Source organism: Clytia hemisphaerica, unplaced genomic scaffold (assembly GCF_902728285.1).
Source record: "Clytia hemisphaerica strain Z4C2 unplaced genomic scaffold, Clytia hemisphaerica genome assembly, whole genome shotgun sequence".
NCBI lineage: Eukaryota > Metazoa > Cnidaria > Hydrozoa > Leptothecata > Clytiidae > Clytia > Clytia hemisphaerica.
Window position 1 is genome coordinate 2,418,697 of NW_027103979.1, and position 18,822 is coordinate 2,437,518.

The 18,822-nt window shown below is 36.6% G+C and overlaps 3 protein-coding genes across 5 annotated transcripts in view; 2 read left to right on the forward strand and 1 right to left on the reverse strand.

The window, feature by feature from the left end:
• LOC136810989 (dynein intermediate chain 2, ciliary-like) overlaps nucleotides 1–18,822 on the reverse strand; it is a 285,291-nt gene that overhangs the window by 264,180 nt on the left and 2,289 nt on the right. The gene's annotated exons all lie outside the window — the stretch shown is intronic.
• On the forward strand, nucleotides 61–10,276 carry LOC136810987 (sorting nexin-2-like). The gene is made up of 14 exons (XM_067067591.1): nucleotides 61–418; nucleotides 3,533–3,602; nucleotides 3,694–3,879; nucleotides 4,141–4,219; nucleotides 5,296–5,371; nucleotides 5,676–5,789; nucleotides 6,185–6,278; nucleotides 6,551–6,598; nucleotides 6,864–6,952; nucleotides 7,233–7,301; nucleotides 8,104–8,247; nucleotides 8,660–8,740; nucleotides 8,908–8,979; nucleotides 9,465–10,276. The coding sequence occupies exons 1-14, from the start codon at nucleotides 155–157 to the stop codon at nucleotides 9,516–9,518; spliced, it is 1,440 nt and encodes a 479-aa protein (XP_066923692.1). The 5' UTR covers nucleotides 61–154; the 3' UTR covers nucleotides 9,519–10,276.
• Nucleotides 12,118–18,822, forward strand: part of LOC136810988 (uncharacterized) — a 28,750-nt gene continuing 22,045 nt past the window's right edge. For 2 of the 3 annotated variants that reach the window (XM_067067593.1, XM_067067594.1), the window contains exon 1: nucleotides 15,571–15,656. The gene's annotated coding sequence lies outside the window, so the exon portion shown is untranslated. Of the gene's footprint in view, nucleotides 12,286–15,570; nucleotides 15,657–18,822 lie in introns of those variants that run through there. The other variant, XM_067067592.1, reaches the window with a different exon arrangement.

The following is an 18,822-nucleotide window of genomic DNA, read 5'->3' on the forward strand; positions in this document are numbered from 1 at the left end:
GATCATAGATCTTTTTTTTCTGAAAGGGTGTTTGTGAAATATTTAGGGAGCTAAAGGGCTCTTCTCATTCTTGTCCCGCAACGAAAACATACCGATCACGTGATTTCGGCAGTCGAATCCTCCTCGGCATCAGACAAGACAAGCACTCAACAAGATGGCGGACCAAGATCAAGATATATTTGGAGAAAATGCATCATCTACCCCTGAAGAAACAGAGGATAAGTTATTTGGTGGAGATAATACTACGGAAATTTCTCTAGATGATGACAAGAAAGAAGAACCGACACTACCTGCCTCAACGCCTGTAGAAGCACCTCCTAGTGCTCCAGTTCTTGAACAAAATGAAAATCCACCAGCACCAGAACTAGAACCCCCTTCTTCAAATGATGAATCAGAACCAACTCAAAATAAAACAGAGGTTAGTATAACTATTCGGTTCTTCTTTTGATGTATTAGGTTTGAAACCCACGGGTAGTCAATACACCGTGAAAGCGGCCGTGATTATAGTAAAAGAATTGATGATGCTGGCATTTTTATATTATATACTTTTTGAATTTGACATTGTGTCATACCAAAAGGTCTATCAAACAAGTTTGAGTCAAAATAGCAACTGTGCAATCAAATAATTGTGATGAGAATTTAGGGGCCATCTACTACAATTAAAAATATTTTTTTTAACGGCTTCAGGCCGTAAGAGGGGGGAGCGGGTCAACGGTTACAATATTCAGTCAAAAGTAGTTAAAGAAGAAGGAAAATCTCACTTAAAATAGAAGCTACTCGCAGTGTCCCAAAGTCTTAAAAATACTAAGAAACCATACGATCCATCACTTCCGCATCCGCCATACTTATCAATAGACCTTTTTGCCTTTCCATCCGCCATATTGAATTGTATGTAAAAATTATGGTGGCTGAATTGCCTATTCTTACATGCATACCGTCAACGGTCTAACTTGGGACTATCGTGAGTGGTCCTAAATCTGACAGCCCTGCCTAAATCCGACCCCTCAAATAACTGTTATGAAAAAAATTCTATGTTTACAAACATTCCCTCTCCAAGTTGAACAATAAACTATTGCAAGAACTCTCGAAAAAAAACATCTAACAATGTGACTATAATGTCAAGATGTCAATTAATGTGATCAAAAACATGCGAGTTGTAAAAATAATTACCTCTATTCTGTATTCTGAATTTGTTGCTCGTGTTTTAACATTAACAATTCGAACAATTTTGTAATAAAAATTATGTTTTGTATAAAAGCAATTATATATTGTTATTTGGTTCAGTGTATCAAATTTATCAGTTTCGTTGACACTTTGGTATCTTCGTTGCATCACAGCGAAAGGTTTGTTTTTATTTTAGCTTGTATCCTTGAAAGACCCCATCGGATTTAGGCAGGGCTGTCGGATTTAGGACCACACTCACGGTATATGACAAAACATGGGACGCTAATTCGACCACCATTTCACCGAACCTCCAAAGTCATTTGATTTGAGTTAATGAACGGCGTATTAAGAAATACACGATTTCGCTTTCGCACCGAGTAGGCTTTTAAATCGAAATATGAAAAAAAATACGTAGTGGAACACACGCAAATGTCTGGAACGAAGAAGACTAAATTAGTGACAAAACGATGGAGCGTTTGACGTCACTCGCGCGCAAGTTACACACTCGTTATTTGTTAATCCTATCAGGTAATAGGGCGACGGCCGTTCTTTGATTCTCCAATCGGCCTCCGGTCATTTTGAATAAAAACAAAAAAGTTAAAAAGGGCGCACTATCAGAGAAAGTTATCGTGACATGTTATGACAGAAAGTTTGATTGATAAATATTGGTGGAGTTATCAAAACAAATCTGTTGTCAAAGAGATTCAACAGTAAGTTGCATTAGACATAAACTCAAGCTGAAAAATCACCCGCGAAGGTACAAAATAATCCTTATTCGGCTGACGGTAAATTATTCTCCTGGGAATAGAACTGCCAAACTATCAAATCAAAACATTGATCTGAACCCGCTGAATGTGTGACGTCATAATTACTGCTTTCAGTTTGCGTGCTTTGAAAAGTTTGATGTGTGTACTCCGTCTTCGTGGAATTTTTTAATGGCATGAAAACAGAATAATGCAATGTTTTTAAGAAGAAATTTCTAAAAGGCTTTTGTTGTTCTGTAAATATTTCTTTTTGGATTAAGAAATTCCATCTTTTATTGTTCTAATGATTATAATATTTCTTTGTAAGATGCTTTGTTGTCTTTTTAATCTTTGTGTAAACTTGCATATGTTTTGCATATTTTCCAACTAAATCCAACCACAGCTTTTTTGTTCCCGTATTTTTGCGTACAATTCAAGATGGTGGATGGAAAGGCGAAAAGGTCTATCATATATAGAGAAATATAATTTGTCATCACATGACCCAATTTGGCAATTCTCCCCCCGCCCTCATGGTAACAACCACCGCTATTCTTATCCCTCCCTGACTCGCCTTGGACAGTATAGCCCTAAATTTTCATATAAAAGATACGAAAAACGTTTATTTGGACTTTGTACCCAATGCTGCACGCAAGCACTTGAGCTATAAAAGGGACAAAAATCTGTTTTTTGAAGTTTGCAAAAAACGCCACATAGAAGATCTTTCAAATTCAATATATATGTCAGGCAAATTTCTGCTTCCGGATAACAATGGTAGAAACTCAATTTTCGCTTGAATTTTGAAACTCTATCCAAATTTTCGTACATGAGCCATGAGAATCATGACAACAATTAGATGTCCTAAGGCCCGTATTAACAGAAAAAACCCATTCTGAGGTTAATTCTTTGTGTTTTAATAGTTCCCGACTAATTAAACAGATCCTGGGTTGATTATTTTGTTCTTCAAACTGAATTCAAACTCAATCTTTGAAATAAAAATGGTAGCAGCCTGTAGCAGCTCAAAACCCTGGAAAATCGCTTGAGAAAATGATTGACAGATTCAGGCATTCTGCGAGCATTTTCGGCTCAATCCTCTGACCGCACTAAAATAAGTCTTCACTTAAGCTGTGACAGATCATTTTAATGGAAGTTGTTGGAATGTTTACAAGGCTCTTGAGAGAAATCCTTTGTTTTATTGTCAATGATGACAGTGTCGTTATTAAATTTGTTAGATCTGACATATTGATGTTTGTAAGTACACTGAGTGTGGGCGCCCTTAAACACGTGGAAAGTCACCATGTCAGTCTGGGACTGCAAGTTTGTGTTGTGTTTTTCTATTTAATTTGTGTATTTCTTTTTTTGTTTCTCCCCATTTTGTATGTATTCTAATGGACTTGTGTAAATGATTGTACAGAAGTGTGTTGCCAGAAATTTTTGCAATTCATTGTTTCTTCACTATTACTTTTCTTCTTTCACCTTCATTTGAATTAGGTTTGTGTGCATTTTAGCATTGTGTGTGTTCAGCAACACTTGGCTTGAATTTACGACGACAGGAACCTTCAGTGACTAACAAATAATAATTGATTGTGGTTTTTACTGATTACTTTATTATTTTATTTATTTTTCAGGAAGAGATAGAGGAGGAAGGAGGTGACACATTTGATATCACTATTAAAATATCTGACCCTATGAAAATCGGTGAGCATTTTTCATTTTTAAGGTTAATTTCTTACTGAAAGTATTTAGTAACAACCTTACTAAACCTAAATGATATGCTTTTGTTTTCCAGGCGATGGTATGAGTGCATACATGGCATATTCAGTTAGTACTACTACCTCCCTTTCGCAATTTAAGAGTAGTGAATTTGCTGTCAAGAGAAGATTCAGTGATTTCCTTGGATTGTTTGAGAGGCTGAACGAAAAACACATTCTATATGGTCGTGTAGTCCCGCCACCTCCAGATAAATCAGTTGTAGGTGAGTAAGTTTCCATGGTGAGATATTCAATTGTGTTCTGCTTCTTTTTTTGCAAAATTTGTCTCCAAAACTTATTTTTTGTGATTTTGGATCTGGCTGTATGTATTGTCAATGAGTCCAAACAAAAGATAATACTGTGTTGAAGACTGGATTGCGGAGTCTATCAAAAAAACAAAAACACTATAAGTTACCTGGTTACTGAGTTACTGCCTTTTGGGGGCTATTTTTTCTGGTAATCATTTCTCTACCTTTAATTTACAGGAATGGTGAAACTCAAAGGGTCCAAAGATGATCAATCTTCAACAGAATTTGTTGAGCGTAGGAGACAATCATTGCAGAAGTAAGTTCTCTATATCTTTCGGTTTTCTTGAAAACAATGAGTTTGTTTTGATGTGTCCTATTACAGGGTGTCTACGGGACCTTGAAAACCTTGAAAACCTTGAAAACTATCAATTTTCTGGGAAAAACCTTGAAAACCTTGAAAAATCGTTAAAAACCTTGAAAAGCACTATCCAGTCATTCGAAAAGTAAGAATAAGTAAAAAATCGCCTGCGGCACTAAACCTTTTTATCATTAGCTGAGTTTTTGTCACTAATTTTCCTATGCATGAGCCCCAAGAAATCGGCTGTTCCCCAATTTTAAATCGCTTCAGGGCGTCTTGAAATAATGGCCGTTCATCAATAAAATTTCGAGGATTCCTTAAAACAACTCTTTTGGCAATTGATTTTTGTAAAAAACAAAATCAAAGACAAGGCGTTTTTTAGCCATTTGAAAAAGTCAAAATCAAAATTTTCTCTTGTCGGCGCAAACCATGGTTGCGCCTCCTCGGTCACTGTAAACAATTGGTTTTGAGTCTAATTCTTTATTTCTACAGTTGAAAGACTAGGGAGCTGGAGTATTTCTTTTTGTGGTATTGTTCTCGAGAGGGAGATAGGAATTTAACTGTGGAAGTAATTCCCCGGGCACCAAAAGCGAATAAATTTTATTTGCTGTCCTCTACTTTTCTTCCACCTACCACTCTGAAAAAAAATTCCTCTAAAGAGCCATATCAACTGAGTATCAAAAAACCTTGAAAAACCACTTAAAAAGGACCAGAAAACCTTGAAAACCTTGAAAATCCCGAAAAGAAATCTGTAGACACCCTGTATTAATTAGCCCCTTGATCATACTTGAAAAGTCTAAAGCAATATTGAAGATGCTCTTCAATGCTAATGAAGATGTAGGATAAATAAAGAGTTCGAATTTAACAATACATAATAGTTATCGGACAGTGTTGTGAGTACAATATGAGAAGTATTTTAAGAGTTCCGAGATTTTTCTTTACAATATTTTCCAACCCTTTAGCCCAAATTTAACGAAACAGCTTTGTCATAATCAAATCTCAGATTAGTGTAATGTTTCCTTTGCTTTCATTAGATACTTAAACAGGGTAACCCGTCACAAAGACCTTTTAGAAGATACAGACTTCAAAGAATTTTTGGAGGCTGAAGAGGTATGGTTATAGAGTTTTATGTCAGCACTGCCTCGTGTTCCTTTACTGAAATAGGTTGTAGTCAGTGACATTCAAATCTGTAGTCTATCGAAATGTCTATTTCAAGGATATCACTATCTCTCTGAAGTGCATTTCTACTTTGACTGTAAGATTTTGAATATTCAATAAAATCAATTGATGTATAAATAGATATTTCTCATGCATATTTTTTGGCATCCATTGGTTTTCTTCTTTTGACTGAACTTGCCTTGCAGCTTAACCCTAGAATGTTTTTTTAATTCATTAATTTTCTCTTCTTTTCAAGCTTCCACGAGCAAAAAATACATCTGCACTTAGTAAAGGTGGGTTATCAAGACTTGCAAAGGGTATTGGTGAAGCCATGTCTAAAATGACCAACAAAATGACGGAGACTGATCCAGTAAGAGTATATTTAATTTAGCTTTAACATGTTTTCATTTCTTTATTTTTACAGATTCAGTGGCAAATTTTAAGACAGTAGAGCAAGTATATACGTCGAAGGAGTGCAACGCTCGTTAAAAAACAATGAAATTACAATTACAAATCTCTTCATCTGATAAGTTCGACAGGGTCTAAAACCGCCTATGAGATTTTAACAAACGTTTGAGATTTACCAGGAATCTTACTTTTAACCTCTGTTTTGTTCTCTTCCATGGCCATGGCAATTTAAACTAGCTCTTTCTATCGAAAAAGTAAAAGAAACTTTCACTTATGTACTTCTACTTGTACCATTTTCTGAAACATTTTTAAACAATACTCGTTTAAGAAAATAAATAACCTCCTTCCCTTCCTTAGTGGTTTGAAGAAAAACAAAACCAAATCGAAACATTAGATCAACAATTACGAAAGATTCATATTGCTGCTGAACAACTTGTCAACCTCAGAAAAGGTAGGGATCTAAAGATATTTAATCTATATGCTTTGATCGATCTTTTTGTTGTTTAAATCACATAGATGACAGATCATTCAAATCCAAAAATTGGGGTCTAATAGGTTTAAAAATCTCCCCATTTTTGCTTGAATCCGTCCTGGCCTTTGCCCCTTCTCCCGAAAGAATTGTTTGGATTTGCACTGGCAGTTGTTACGATCTTGTCAGATGTTATTGATTCTTATCTTTCTATCCTTAAATTTTGAAAGTCAGTATTTCATGTTTCTTCATAGATGTCAGTATCAACACTTCCGCATTCTCAAAGAGCTGTGCCCTACTTAGTAAGTTTTATACTTAAGAAATTTCGAGAATGAAAAAAATTCACTAGTATTCACTAATACAGATCATAAATCTGGGGAAGACCGTTTTAGAAACAATAAGTTTAGATTAAAATCATTAAATCAAATTTCAATGTAATGAAAAAATTACGAGTATTTATAATGAAGTTCAATATCTCAAGTAAAATAAATCGATATTGAATTTTATTGTCTTTTAATATTCAATGTTGCCAGCACCTGTGCAACTTTCTATATTTATTCTTCTTAGGTAACGCCGAAGAACACACTGGACTGTCAAGAGCACTCAATCGCTTAGCAGAGCTGGAAGAAAAAGTTGAGCACATACACACAGAACAGGTATTAAGCGTGTGTGTATTCCCTCCCAACTTCAGTTGAACTAGAATCTGAGAATTTATCTATGTGTTTTTATTACATGACAGAAATACTTTGAGGCAAACTTAAAACGGAGGCACACTATCTCACGGCTGCTCCTTTGCTCCTTTTTTTCAAGCTAAATTGACACTGGATAGCAAAGGAATCGTTGTTCCAGCCTCAACAAAAAGCCCTAGCTATTATTTTATGATGAAAGTACACTGATATCTTTATAACTGTTCCATTTTCTATTTCTTGATTTCAGGCTAACGTAGACTTCTACTTACTTTCCGAGACACTAAAAGAATACATTGGACTGATTGCTGCTGTCAAGGTTAGCTTTTTCTTTCTGCAAGTGAAGGACCGTTGTCCGTTCGTCGGTTACAAGCTTTTCTCGGGATCGGCTCATTATTATTATTATTTTTTTTGCACAGTGATGCGAAGTGGTGATTCCCAAAATGTGACGGAGCCCGATTTTCGAAAAAAGAAATTTTGGGGCAAATTTGGACCAAAAATTGCCTAAAAATGGAAGTCTGATTTTCAAAAAGTAATTTTACGGGGCAAATTTGGGCCAAAATGTGCCTAAAAATTGGGTTTTCTGGACTTTGTGTGAAATTGCTTCATTAGTTTTTTCAAATTTTTTGGACAAAGATAAAAGGCAAGGTTCTCTAAAACGTAACTCAAGCCGTTTTTTGGGGAAATTTTTTTTTGGTCATAAAAATCAGATTTTCTTATTTGGGGAAATTCCCTTTTGTCATATTTAGGGAAAATGAGCTTTTCTCGAGAGTGGCTTGGTATTTTTTTCTCATTTTTTGCATAATGATATAAAATGGTAATATTTAATTTCTGATGGAGCCCGATTTTCGAAAAATTAATTTTTTGAGCTAATTTTGGGAAAAGTGCCTAAGATGGGTTTTTGGACTTTTTGGACTAATTTGAGCTGTGATACTCACGGTAATCTATTCAAGCTGCTCATTACACTTTCTTACTCTCTTGCTATTTGTCCTATTTTTATCTGATTTTTATCACCAGGTAGGTCCGTTCAGCATGTTGCTTGTTTTACTTAAATTATTATGTCTTGAATTTAAGGCTCAAATACGAATAAATTGATAAAGTTTAAAAAAATTCTTTCCTAGGCTGCGTTTACTCAACGAGGAAAAGTATGGCAGAATTGGCAAAACGCGCAGACAACACTAACGAAAAAACGAGAAACACTGGTCAAGTTTGAGTTAGCTGGGAAGGCTGATAAAGTTGGACCAGCCCAAGAAGAAGTTAAAGAGGTATTTTCTCCTTTCAATAGACGATATCGGCTTTCCGAATTCTCCCCGAATGATTACTTATGATGCATTGCAATGAAAGTCAATATCGTCCGTGAATTATTTTGCGCAATGCATCATGGATAATCATTCGGGGAAAATTCGGAAATCCGATATCGTCTATTTTCATCCATTTGTTCGTATTAACCCTCACGAATATTCATACATTCTTTTTCTTCGATGTTCTTTTGTTTTTTATTCATTCACCACACATATGAAAAAGCTTCTTTCATGACTCTTTCTAGCATATAATATAAAAGGCTTTCTAAAAGTCTTTGATGATTTATTTCTAAGGCTTTTAAATGGTGTATATCGGGATTTTATACTGTACGTCACGTTATATTTTAGATATCTGTGTTGTGATATTTTCTTTCAGTGGGAACGCAGAGTAGAAAAAGGCGAGGAAGATTTCGATGCAATCTCCAAAAATATTAAAGTAGAAATGTCTCGATTTCAGGTAAGTCTTTTCTGGTCCTTTCAAAATTGAAATAAATTTAATAATTGACACATGACAAAATCATTAAATGGGTAGAATTCTACTTTTTGTGTTTATAAAAGGAAGATGAAATTTTACTATAATTTACTATACAACATTTCATCATTTTTCTTGTCGATCTCTTTCAGAATATGAGGGTGAAAGATTTCAAAGCACTCATCATTCAATATTTGGAATCATTGTTATCTGTTCAACAAGAGGTGAGTGAGAGAAACTTTTCTTCTTGTGGTAATCATCCCATCATTCATTCTATTCCCATCTTCTACACTGTGCACTTATCAGGAATTTGGTTATACTGTAGAAAAAAAGGACCCTCCTGTATATGGCCGAAGAAATTCATTGATAGCTTAGCCGGTTAGATTCTTTAGTTTTGAATCTACACACTCTTTGGAACTGCTCGGAGTCTGATTCGATTCTAAACTTAAAGACATAGACCATTGCTTCACCTTCGTGTTATTTTATTGGGGGTTAGCTGGGACCTTTCTTGTTTCCTGGCACTGCTAACATTAGTAGCTACCCAACCTTTTGAATTGGATTGATTTTCGCGATTTTTTTAGAAAGTTGTATTAAAGCAAGCCCCTTCTAAAAATAAGAAAGATAGCCTGAATCGCGAAAATTTGTCCACGCGAAATTCCCCGCAAAAGCTTGAAGGCTAAATGTTAATTCTCTCTGTTCGTTGTTTCAGATGGTCAAATTGTGGGAAGGCTTTGGTCCGGAGTCGAAATCCATCTCCTCGTGATTACGAAGAATGTTCGTTATGTTTTCGGTGTATTCCCAACGGGGAAGTACATTTTTTGGTAATTTTTTGTTTTTATATAATACGACAGTGTTTTTTTATTCTAAATATCTTTTAATTTAAATGTTAATTTACAGAAAAATTTACGGTTTTTTTTTTTGCAATATTACACGTTTTCAATTAATATAATATTTGCAAAACAATAAAAATCCAGTTAAGTTAGTTCTTTCATCCAACAATCAAAAATGATGATTTTCAGATATTTGTTTAGTTTATTCAGATAGCCACGGTAGTTCTGATTTCTCTCTAACACACACTGGTAAGCTGACGACAGGTAGTTAATCAGCTATTACTTTATCTCGTGATAAACTTTACAAATACTGTAGACTTAATCTTTAGATGTCTTTTTATATATTTAGTTGTATATTTTTGAATGAATTTTTTCTCCTTCAATCCTTACGTTCAATTTATTACAAAAATTTTCCTCAATCTATTCGAATAATTTTAAATCCGTTTATTTGCATGAGAAAATACTTTTCAAGAATGCTTGGCTTAAACCTAGCTTTGTTGTCCACTACTTCACTCAAGGCTGGCTTTAATAAGGAAGCTTCGATAATAACAATATTATGCGCGATGGCCGTAATTTATTCCTTTTTAATTTTCTTTATTTTCTGAGGGCTTCTAAGTTGTTTAGATAAAAATTTGAAACAATTATTTTTTAATGGTAATCTTTGGAATATTATATATAGAAAATGTTACAATACCGTTTCTTTGTTTACTTCCCATATTAGCGAGTTTATGTATGTGTGTTTTTCTGCGACGGAGACGGTTAACTTCTAATTTGTCTAGATCCTGACTGACTGAGGACGACGATAAATCAGAAATTTTATCGTCCTTTTTTGTGGGTCAAAACTGCGGGGTTTTTTTTTTTGCTTTATACACTATTTACGAGGGTGTACACATATTTCTCAACTTCAGTTGAGCTATAATCTGAGAATGTCTGTATGTCTATATGTCCGTCCGAAAACTTTAGGGCAGGCTGGACACTTCAAAAAAGGTCGGATTTGGCTGAAATTTGGCACACTTGTTCCTTGGGTGAATATCTGGGGGAGATTTTTTCATTTTTTGAAAATTTTGATTTTTGGGGCCTGGGGACGAGTTTTTCGCCAAAACGAGGCTAAAACTTTGTGGCAGCCTGGACACTTCAAAAAAGGTCGGATTTGGCTGAAATTTGGCACACTTGTTCCTTGGGTGAATATCTGGGGGTGTTTTTTTCATTTTTTGAAAATTTTGATTTTTGGGGCCTGGGGACGAGTTTTTCGCCAAAACGAGGCTAAAACTTTGGGGCAGCCTGGACACTTCAAAAAAGGTCGGATTTGACTGAAATTTGGCACACTTGTTCCTTGGGTGAATATCTGGGGGTGTTGTTTTTTTCATTTTTTGAAAATTTTGATTTTTGGGGCCTGGGGACGAGTTTTTCACCAAAACGAGGCTGGCAGCCTGGACACTTTAAAAAAGGTCGGATTTGGCTGAAATTTGGCACACTTGTTCCTTGGGTGAATATCTGGGGGTGTTTTTTTTCATTTTTTGAAAATTTTGATTTTTGGGGCCTGGGGACGAGTTTTTTCACCAAAACGAGGCTGGCAGCCTGGCCACTTCAAAAAAGGTCGGATGGATTTGGCTGAAATTTGGCACACTTGTTCCTTGGGTGAATATCTGCGGGTGTTTTTTTCATTTTTTGAAAATTTTGATTTTTGGGGCCTGGGGACGAGTTTCAGCCAAAACGGACAAAGTATATTTGCTACCTAATACTAAATATTTGAAATGTTACAATTGGGCCTTCTAATAACGGGAAAATCTGAAGTTGAGCCCAGTGCGGTGCGCACGTTCGACTATTTGATAAGAACGTCAAAAAATTTGGGGTCCTCCGAATGATTTCAAGCAACTCTTTGGGTTTCAACAATGTATTTAATACTCTCTTATTTTCAGCATTAATCATTTTGTGTATTTTCCTGATGTCTCATAAAAAGCGTGTATGTATCGAAACTATCGTCCCGTATATAGTGAATCTCAAGCTCTGTTTTCTTGGCTCGATTGATATTTTTAATGGATAACTTTTGACAAAAATGTAACATGAATTGCATGTTTTGATTTTTCATATTTCACTCAACGTGACCGTTAGCGCATCCGACTACGATGTGCAAGGTTGGTTCAACCCCCAGCCTGTACCGTGAGTATCACACAGAGCTCGAATAAATATTTTCTTTCCGAGTCTGAAGAAAACTTGGTCTACTCTGGTACCCAGCCTGGTCATATCAAAGACTCCCAAAATGGTACTCAATGTGCGGGAGACTTTGTGGTCGTAGACTAGACTTCTTATTTATTTATTTACTCACCAATCTTTTGTAAAGCAATTGAATAAAGAACCATGTCCAGTCTAATCTCTCAGTCAATAACCAGTGAGTTTTTTTCGAAAAAAAAAACAGCAAAATGATAGCTGCAGTCCCTTGGGCTCTGAAGTTTTTGTCAAGGAAGGAAAATCCGAAAATCTGCTTTCATTTTCTTGACGGGCGCATGGTTGACAGGGCGGGGGCGGGTCATTATTGAAAAGGCGGGAAACATCCGAAGCATCCGAAGCGCATGCAAAAATGGTAGCCTGAGCTGCGTAGTATAATACGAAAATTTCACGAAAGAACGAAGACCTGTTGTGCTCTGCTGCTCTTGCAGCTATTGTGGTTCTTACTGCAGTGATTTTTTTCTACGTTATTTTGTAAGTTACTTGTACTAGGTCACAGTTTGCTTCAGAGCAAACTGGTGCGACCGCTGTTTTGCAGAGCAATTAACACTTTTTTCAGCAGTCAACAGAACAACATCTATCACAAATCATGTATGATACTTCATAAAAAATGAAAAACAACACATGTAAAATGCAATAACTAACAATGTCGAAAATAATTGCAGAGGACCGAGAGAAGTTATAATTCAAAATTACTCCAAGAAGTACATCTAAAAACAAAGACTACCTCTGAAATCAAAACGCTTGCATCCTAGCTAACACGCTGAACTTTCTAAGCCACCGTACCATCAACCCATACCTTTCTGGGCCACCGCACACGCGGGATATCTCTTAGATATTTGCGTGGTTATCTCCCTAATATTCAGCCACCAAAAATGAAAATTAAAGATGGTAACTTAAGCTGCACGATTTCACTTTCGATTTCAACTTTCAACCTCCAGACTCCGTAAAACAAAAACACGACGGTAAAAAACCGCCTTCAGGCGGTCGATAATTCTAATGATGTTTCAAGTACCCTAAGTTGTGTTTTTCGAACAAGCCGTATTGTATACCTTAAGGGAAAAAATTTTTGCGAGAAGAAATTTTCGCGGAATTTAATTTCGTCCAGACTCCACCTCAATTCGTAAGTTGCTAGCAAAATAAGAGCCACTCCGGGACCATTCAAACTAGCCGTATTGTATAAGGGTTGCGAAGCGATCCAGACTCCACCTCAATTCGCAAGTTGCTAGCAAAATAAGAGACTCTCTAAAAATCCCTCTTCTAATAAAGCCGCTATAGAGACAGGGTCGTAAGAGCCTTAATGCCCCAAACACATTACATAATCCACGGCGGCACAACACCCGCCGTTGCCCGCGCATCGAACTTTTGTTTTCCTTCTAGTTATTCTAGTGTAAATGGTGCCTTAATAAAATCGAACGATATTCGTCGAACGATCGAACATTTTTATTCGAATCACGAATCGCCCGTCGAAATCATCACAAACAAAAACATAAAAATAAAACAAAAACAAAAATGTACAAAGATGGCTTGTTGGTTCTTCGGCAGTTTTGATTTATTTCTTGACAAATTCGACAAATTTGATTACCTCCGTACTTCTTTATCATAGAATATCCACTTGGTTTTGCAAGGTAAGTTTCGTTCACTAAAAGAGCACTCCTCCCATCCGCGCGACTTGCAAAAACCTCTCATTGATTGACCTTATTTTTTGATACTTGATACTTGCTGTTAAAAGTCAAGGGATGATCCTTTCTGTCACCCTTCAAACTATTTTTTTTTCATTTTTAACAGCAAAATAAACATTAAAAACCGAAGAACCAGCTTAGATTGCTTAGATGCGTGCCGCCCGCGCGGCAATTTGATCAACTTCAGATTCTAAGTCCGTGTTTCGGCTTCCGGTAATTTTGTTGCTGTTCACTGCTAGGGTACACCATTTTAAAACAGCATTTTTCGCAGTCCTAGCTACCAAACCGAGAAAGTTTTCGTGGCTTTAAGCCAAACCATTCAAGGTCATTTTGATAAAATCATCGGTTTGAAGATGTGATTTATATAGAAAATTTTATAGCAAATTTTCGCTTGGGATAGAAGTTTAAAGGTACGTGCACAATATAGCAAAACTGCTTCGCTCATAAATTCGCTTCGCAAAAATACGTATGCTCAAGTACAAGAGGGGGAGGAGGGGTACTCCCAAAAGTGTATGAAAGCGTACGGAGGGGGGAAGGGGGGTCATCGAGGAGAAGTACGCACACTCGTAATTTTTCCTAAACTGTCTTTTTTGAGAGAAAAGCGCAATATTTTCACATCGAAAAATTGTTTTAGCGATTGTTGTTTTTCATTTCTCCTTTGGTATTTTTGTTTCATCTTATAGATTCTTTTAATTTCTCCAGACGGTGTCAATCGAACGAATCGAACGCCGAATTAATCGAATGCAATTGAACGCAATCGAATAATTGCAATTCGATTGTCGAACGCAATCGAATCGCAATCGAATCGCAATCGAATATTACCCAGGATTTGCTGTTCGATTGCTTCGATTACGTTCGATTGCTTCGATTACGCTCGATTGTATTCGCTTACTTTCGATTGTTTTCAATTGCGTTTGATTGATACAATTGTATCAGATTTTATTCGCTTTGGTATGGTACTTCAAGCACTCGGCCGCCCATGCTAAAAAGCTCTAACAGAGTAATCCAATTTAATTGAATCGCAATCAAACTCATCGAACATATCGTAATCGAACGAAATCGAAGATTAATCCAATGTAATTGACAATCATTCAAACCAATCTAACCTTACTCGAGCGCAATCGAACACAATCGAATATTACCCAGGAATCGGCCGTTCGATTGAGATTCAATTACGTTCGACAATCGGATCGCAATTATTCGATCACGTTCGATTACGTTCGATTAGTTCGATTGAGATTTTTGTTCGAAGTTGTTCGATTGACACTGTCTGGATTTCTTGAGACTTTGTTATAAATACGATTGGATACCTACATATTTTACTGTTACAAGAGTTTCAAGTTTCGACTTTGCTTTGGTTAGGGGGGGGTGTACTAAAAAGCGTACGTACGCTGAAGGGGGGGGTACACATAAAGCTTACAAAAGCGTACAAGGGGGGAGGGGGAGTCAAAAATTTGCCATTTTCGAGCGTACATACTTTTTGAATGGTCCCCTCTGATAAAACCCCAAATGAGACAGGGTCTTAAGCCTTATAATAGACCTTTTCAGCTTTCCATCCGCCATCTTGAATTGTATAAAAAAAATACAGGAACGGAAAGGCCGTGATTCGATTTAGCTGGAAAATATTCAAAACATATGCAATTTTACACAAAGATTAAAAAGACAACAAAGCATCTTATAAATAAATATTATACCGTCAACTGCTCTAACTTGGGACTATCTGACAAAACATGGGACGACAATTTGGCCATGATTTCACCAAACCTCCAAAGTCATTTGAGTTGAGTTAATGAACAGCGTATTAAAGAATACACGATTTCTCTTTCGCACCGAGCAGTCCATCACAAACTGCCATATAAACAAAACTCAACATTCTCACAAAAGTTGTCATTTTTATTTCCCAAACATCAGTCTGTCAGTGTGGCTCGAATCCTTCAGATCCTTGGTTAGAAAAAGCTATACCTGTTTACTTTTTTCTTCCCAGATTCAACAAGCCATCAACCAACAAAATTACCACTGACATTTGAAAATTCACACAACCTTTCCACTAGACACTTCTAAATTATCTGCCATTATGAAGATGTTCCAAAATTAACCAATCGGGTTTACAATCGGAATTCCTCTGGGAGTTAGCGAGTTGGGAAATGTAAAGTTATGTAATAGGTAATACATAATTTTTCCGGGGGTTAAACTTATAAATAAAATTGAAATGGTTTGTTTTTTTCTTCATTATATAGGTATTTAAGTTTTCATTATCAAAATTCTAGAAATCCTAGTTTGTAGACCATATTAGAAAATGGTTATATATATTTCGCAAAATAAACACTTACAAAAGCTATTACTTACTATTTTTACCCCCGCTTTTTAAACAGCGTCTTCTGTGGGCGTGATATCAGGCGAAGACAAAACGTCCTCATCATAAGATTCTCGGGTCGTCTTATTGTTTGTTCCTTTTGTCAAGTCTGTCGGTCCTATTGTTCATGCTAAATCCATACACTATGACGTCAATGTTAGGCGGCATACCTGAAAATAAAAAACAAAAAGATTATCATATTATTTTTGCATGCATTACGCTACCTTATACGTCATTATAAAATTATACAAAACATGGGCCCTAATGTTTTTTCTCTCACGGTCTTCAGGGGAAAATGAAAGTGATCAATATACTTACTTGGAATACTTGGAAGTGCTTTCGATGGTCTTCCATCTAGGTGAACAATCCAATGTCCGCCTGCCGATTATTGATTTGATGTTTGATTGAGTTGGATGCAGCATTTGTTGTTGCACCTGGAACAGAAGGTTCATCCGGAACAAAAACAAGGAACTTGTCTAGCTTCTTTTTGAATTCTAGCACAGGGCATCCACTTAAATTCCTCAATTCTTTAGGGAGGGAGTTGAACAAGATTGGCCCACGGGTTGATAAGAAATTATGTCGGATTGACTGTAGGGCAACTGATGTTCCTGTGATTCGGGCTTTAACAAAGCACAATCTTCCAAGTCTGGGTTGGAAAACAGGTCGTAACCCGTCTGACTGGTTGATATTAGGCACAAGGTTTTCAAGGATCTTCCACGTGTAGATGATCATGTATCTTTCACGTCTTCTTTCTAGCGAATAAAGCTTGAATGCCTTCAATCTTGACCATTATGATTTTTCGGGGTGAATGATTTTTCGAATGAAGCTCCACTGGACCATTTCAAGACTTTGTATATCACATTTCAGCCATGGGTTCCAGAGTTGAGAACAATATTCGAGTTTTGGAAGAATAAGAGGTTTCCAGAGAGTGAGCATTGGTGTAGCTGCTCTTGTTCTGAAAGTTCTCAGGATCCAGGATGAGGTTTTACGAGCATTGATAACAACATTGTTGATGTGGTGTTTGAATTTACAATCATTGGACATCAGTACTCCAAGGTCTTTGACATATTCATATTCTTTGATTTCAATGTTGCTACTGCTTGTGTAGTGTGTTTCAGCTTTAACTTCAGTGTTTGGGCCATATCTCAGCAGCTCAAATTTGACAGCATTAAACTCCATGTTGTTATCATCTGACCATACATAGACTGAATTTAGGTCTCCTTGAAGTTTTTGTGTATCCTCAACGATTTCTATGCCTTTGATGAGTCTTGTGTCATCTGCAAAGCTTCTTATCGAAGAGTGTTGAACTTTTTCATCAATGTCCCCCATTAAGATGAGGAAAATCAATGGTCCCAAAACACTCCCTTGTGGGACGCCTGATATGACAGGTGTTGGGTTAGATGGAGTCCCATCCACTAGTACGGTTTGATAGCGATTGGTTAAAAACGATTGTAACCATTTCAAGACTTTTCCACCAATACCAAGATTTTGAACTTTGGTAAGAGCGAGGTTTAAGTCTACTTTGTTGAATGCTTTGGAGAAATCAAGGTAGACAACATCTGCATTCTTGCCTTGCTCGAGTAGAGATAAAATCTCATCGTAGTGTGACAAAAGTTGACTGAGGCATGATCTGCCAGAGCGAAATCCATGTTGATTTGCATTGAATAAATCGTTTTCTTCAATAAAGTGTGTCATATGCTTTCGAAGAATCTTTTCGAAAATCTTTATTAGGTGTGAGGTGAGAGCGACTGGGCGATATCTTTCGGGTTGAGTTCGATTTCCTCCTTTGTGGATAGGTACAATGAGAGATTTCTTTAGAGTTTCAGGGGTCTTTCCAGTATCGAGGCATTTTCTCCAAAGGATGAGAAGAGGTCTTGATAGTGATTTTTCTGCAGTGTTTTAGAAAAATTGCAGGGAAGCCATCTGGTCCAGCAGCAGAAGTATTATCAAGTTCATCTATCATATCTTCAAAGTCCTTTCTTGTTAGTGGGATATCTCCCATCTGCACTGGTTGGTCAGTTGTTGAAGGGGGAGGATGTTTGGGTGTGCTGAAGACTGAGCTGTATTGTTTGGAGAGAATATCTGCCATCTTTTTTGGATCACTGATAAGGTTTTCTCCATCAATTAACGGTCCAATTTTGTTTTTGACTTTTGCAAATTGTTTTGCATATGAGTAGAAGTATTTTGGGTTTTTCTTGATTGCTTTTAGTGCTCTATCTTCCTTCTTCCGCAAATTGAGATGAATGTTTATAAGCTTTTTGAAGTCTTACTTCAATTGAAATTAGCTCTTTTGTGAGTTTATTACGTCTTGAAGGCGAAGTGGTATGAATTAAGAGCTTGTTTATCCTGCGTCTTTTTCGCGTCAAGTTAGTTCTAAGTCTTTGAGAAGGGTCATATCTTTTTTGCTTTACTCTTCTTGGTGGAACATGAATTTGTGCAATTTGAAAGGTGATTTTGTAGAAGCTTTATAACATGTCATTTGGAGTTTTCTTTCTGAAATCCATATCCCAGTCATAATTTTCTAAACTGGCATCGAGATCTGACCAGCGAACAGCGTCACTAAAGAAGTTCAAGGAGTCGAAGAGTGAAAGCTTAGGTTGACTGTGGGATGGCTCGGTAGTAGCATTTGGTTGATATAAGGTAGCCATTTCAATTAACGAGTGATGGGAAATGCTATTTAGAGTCGTAAGAATATTGTGGGAGAGAATCAAACTGTCATTATTGGTAAGTACAAGATCCAAGGTGTTCCCATCCTTATGGGTTGGTTTGGTAATGTATTGGTTCATATGTAGATCTTGAAGGAATTGATCCAGAAACTCTATCATTTTAGGTTCTTCAGGATACGATGCTTGTTTTGGGATACACAAGGGCCATGCTATGTGGGGTAAATTGAAATCTCCACCAATAACTACATCTGGTGTGGGACTGCCAATGTCCAGAATCTTTGATTTCAACTTAGATATCCCGTCTTGAAAT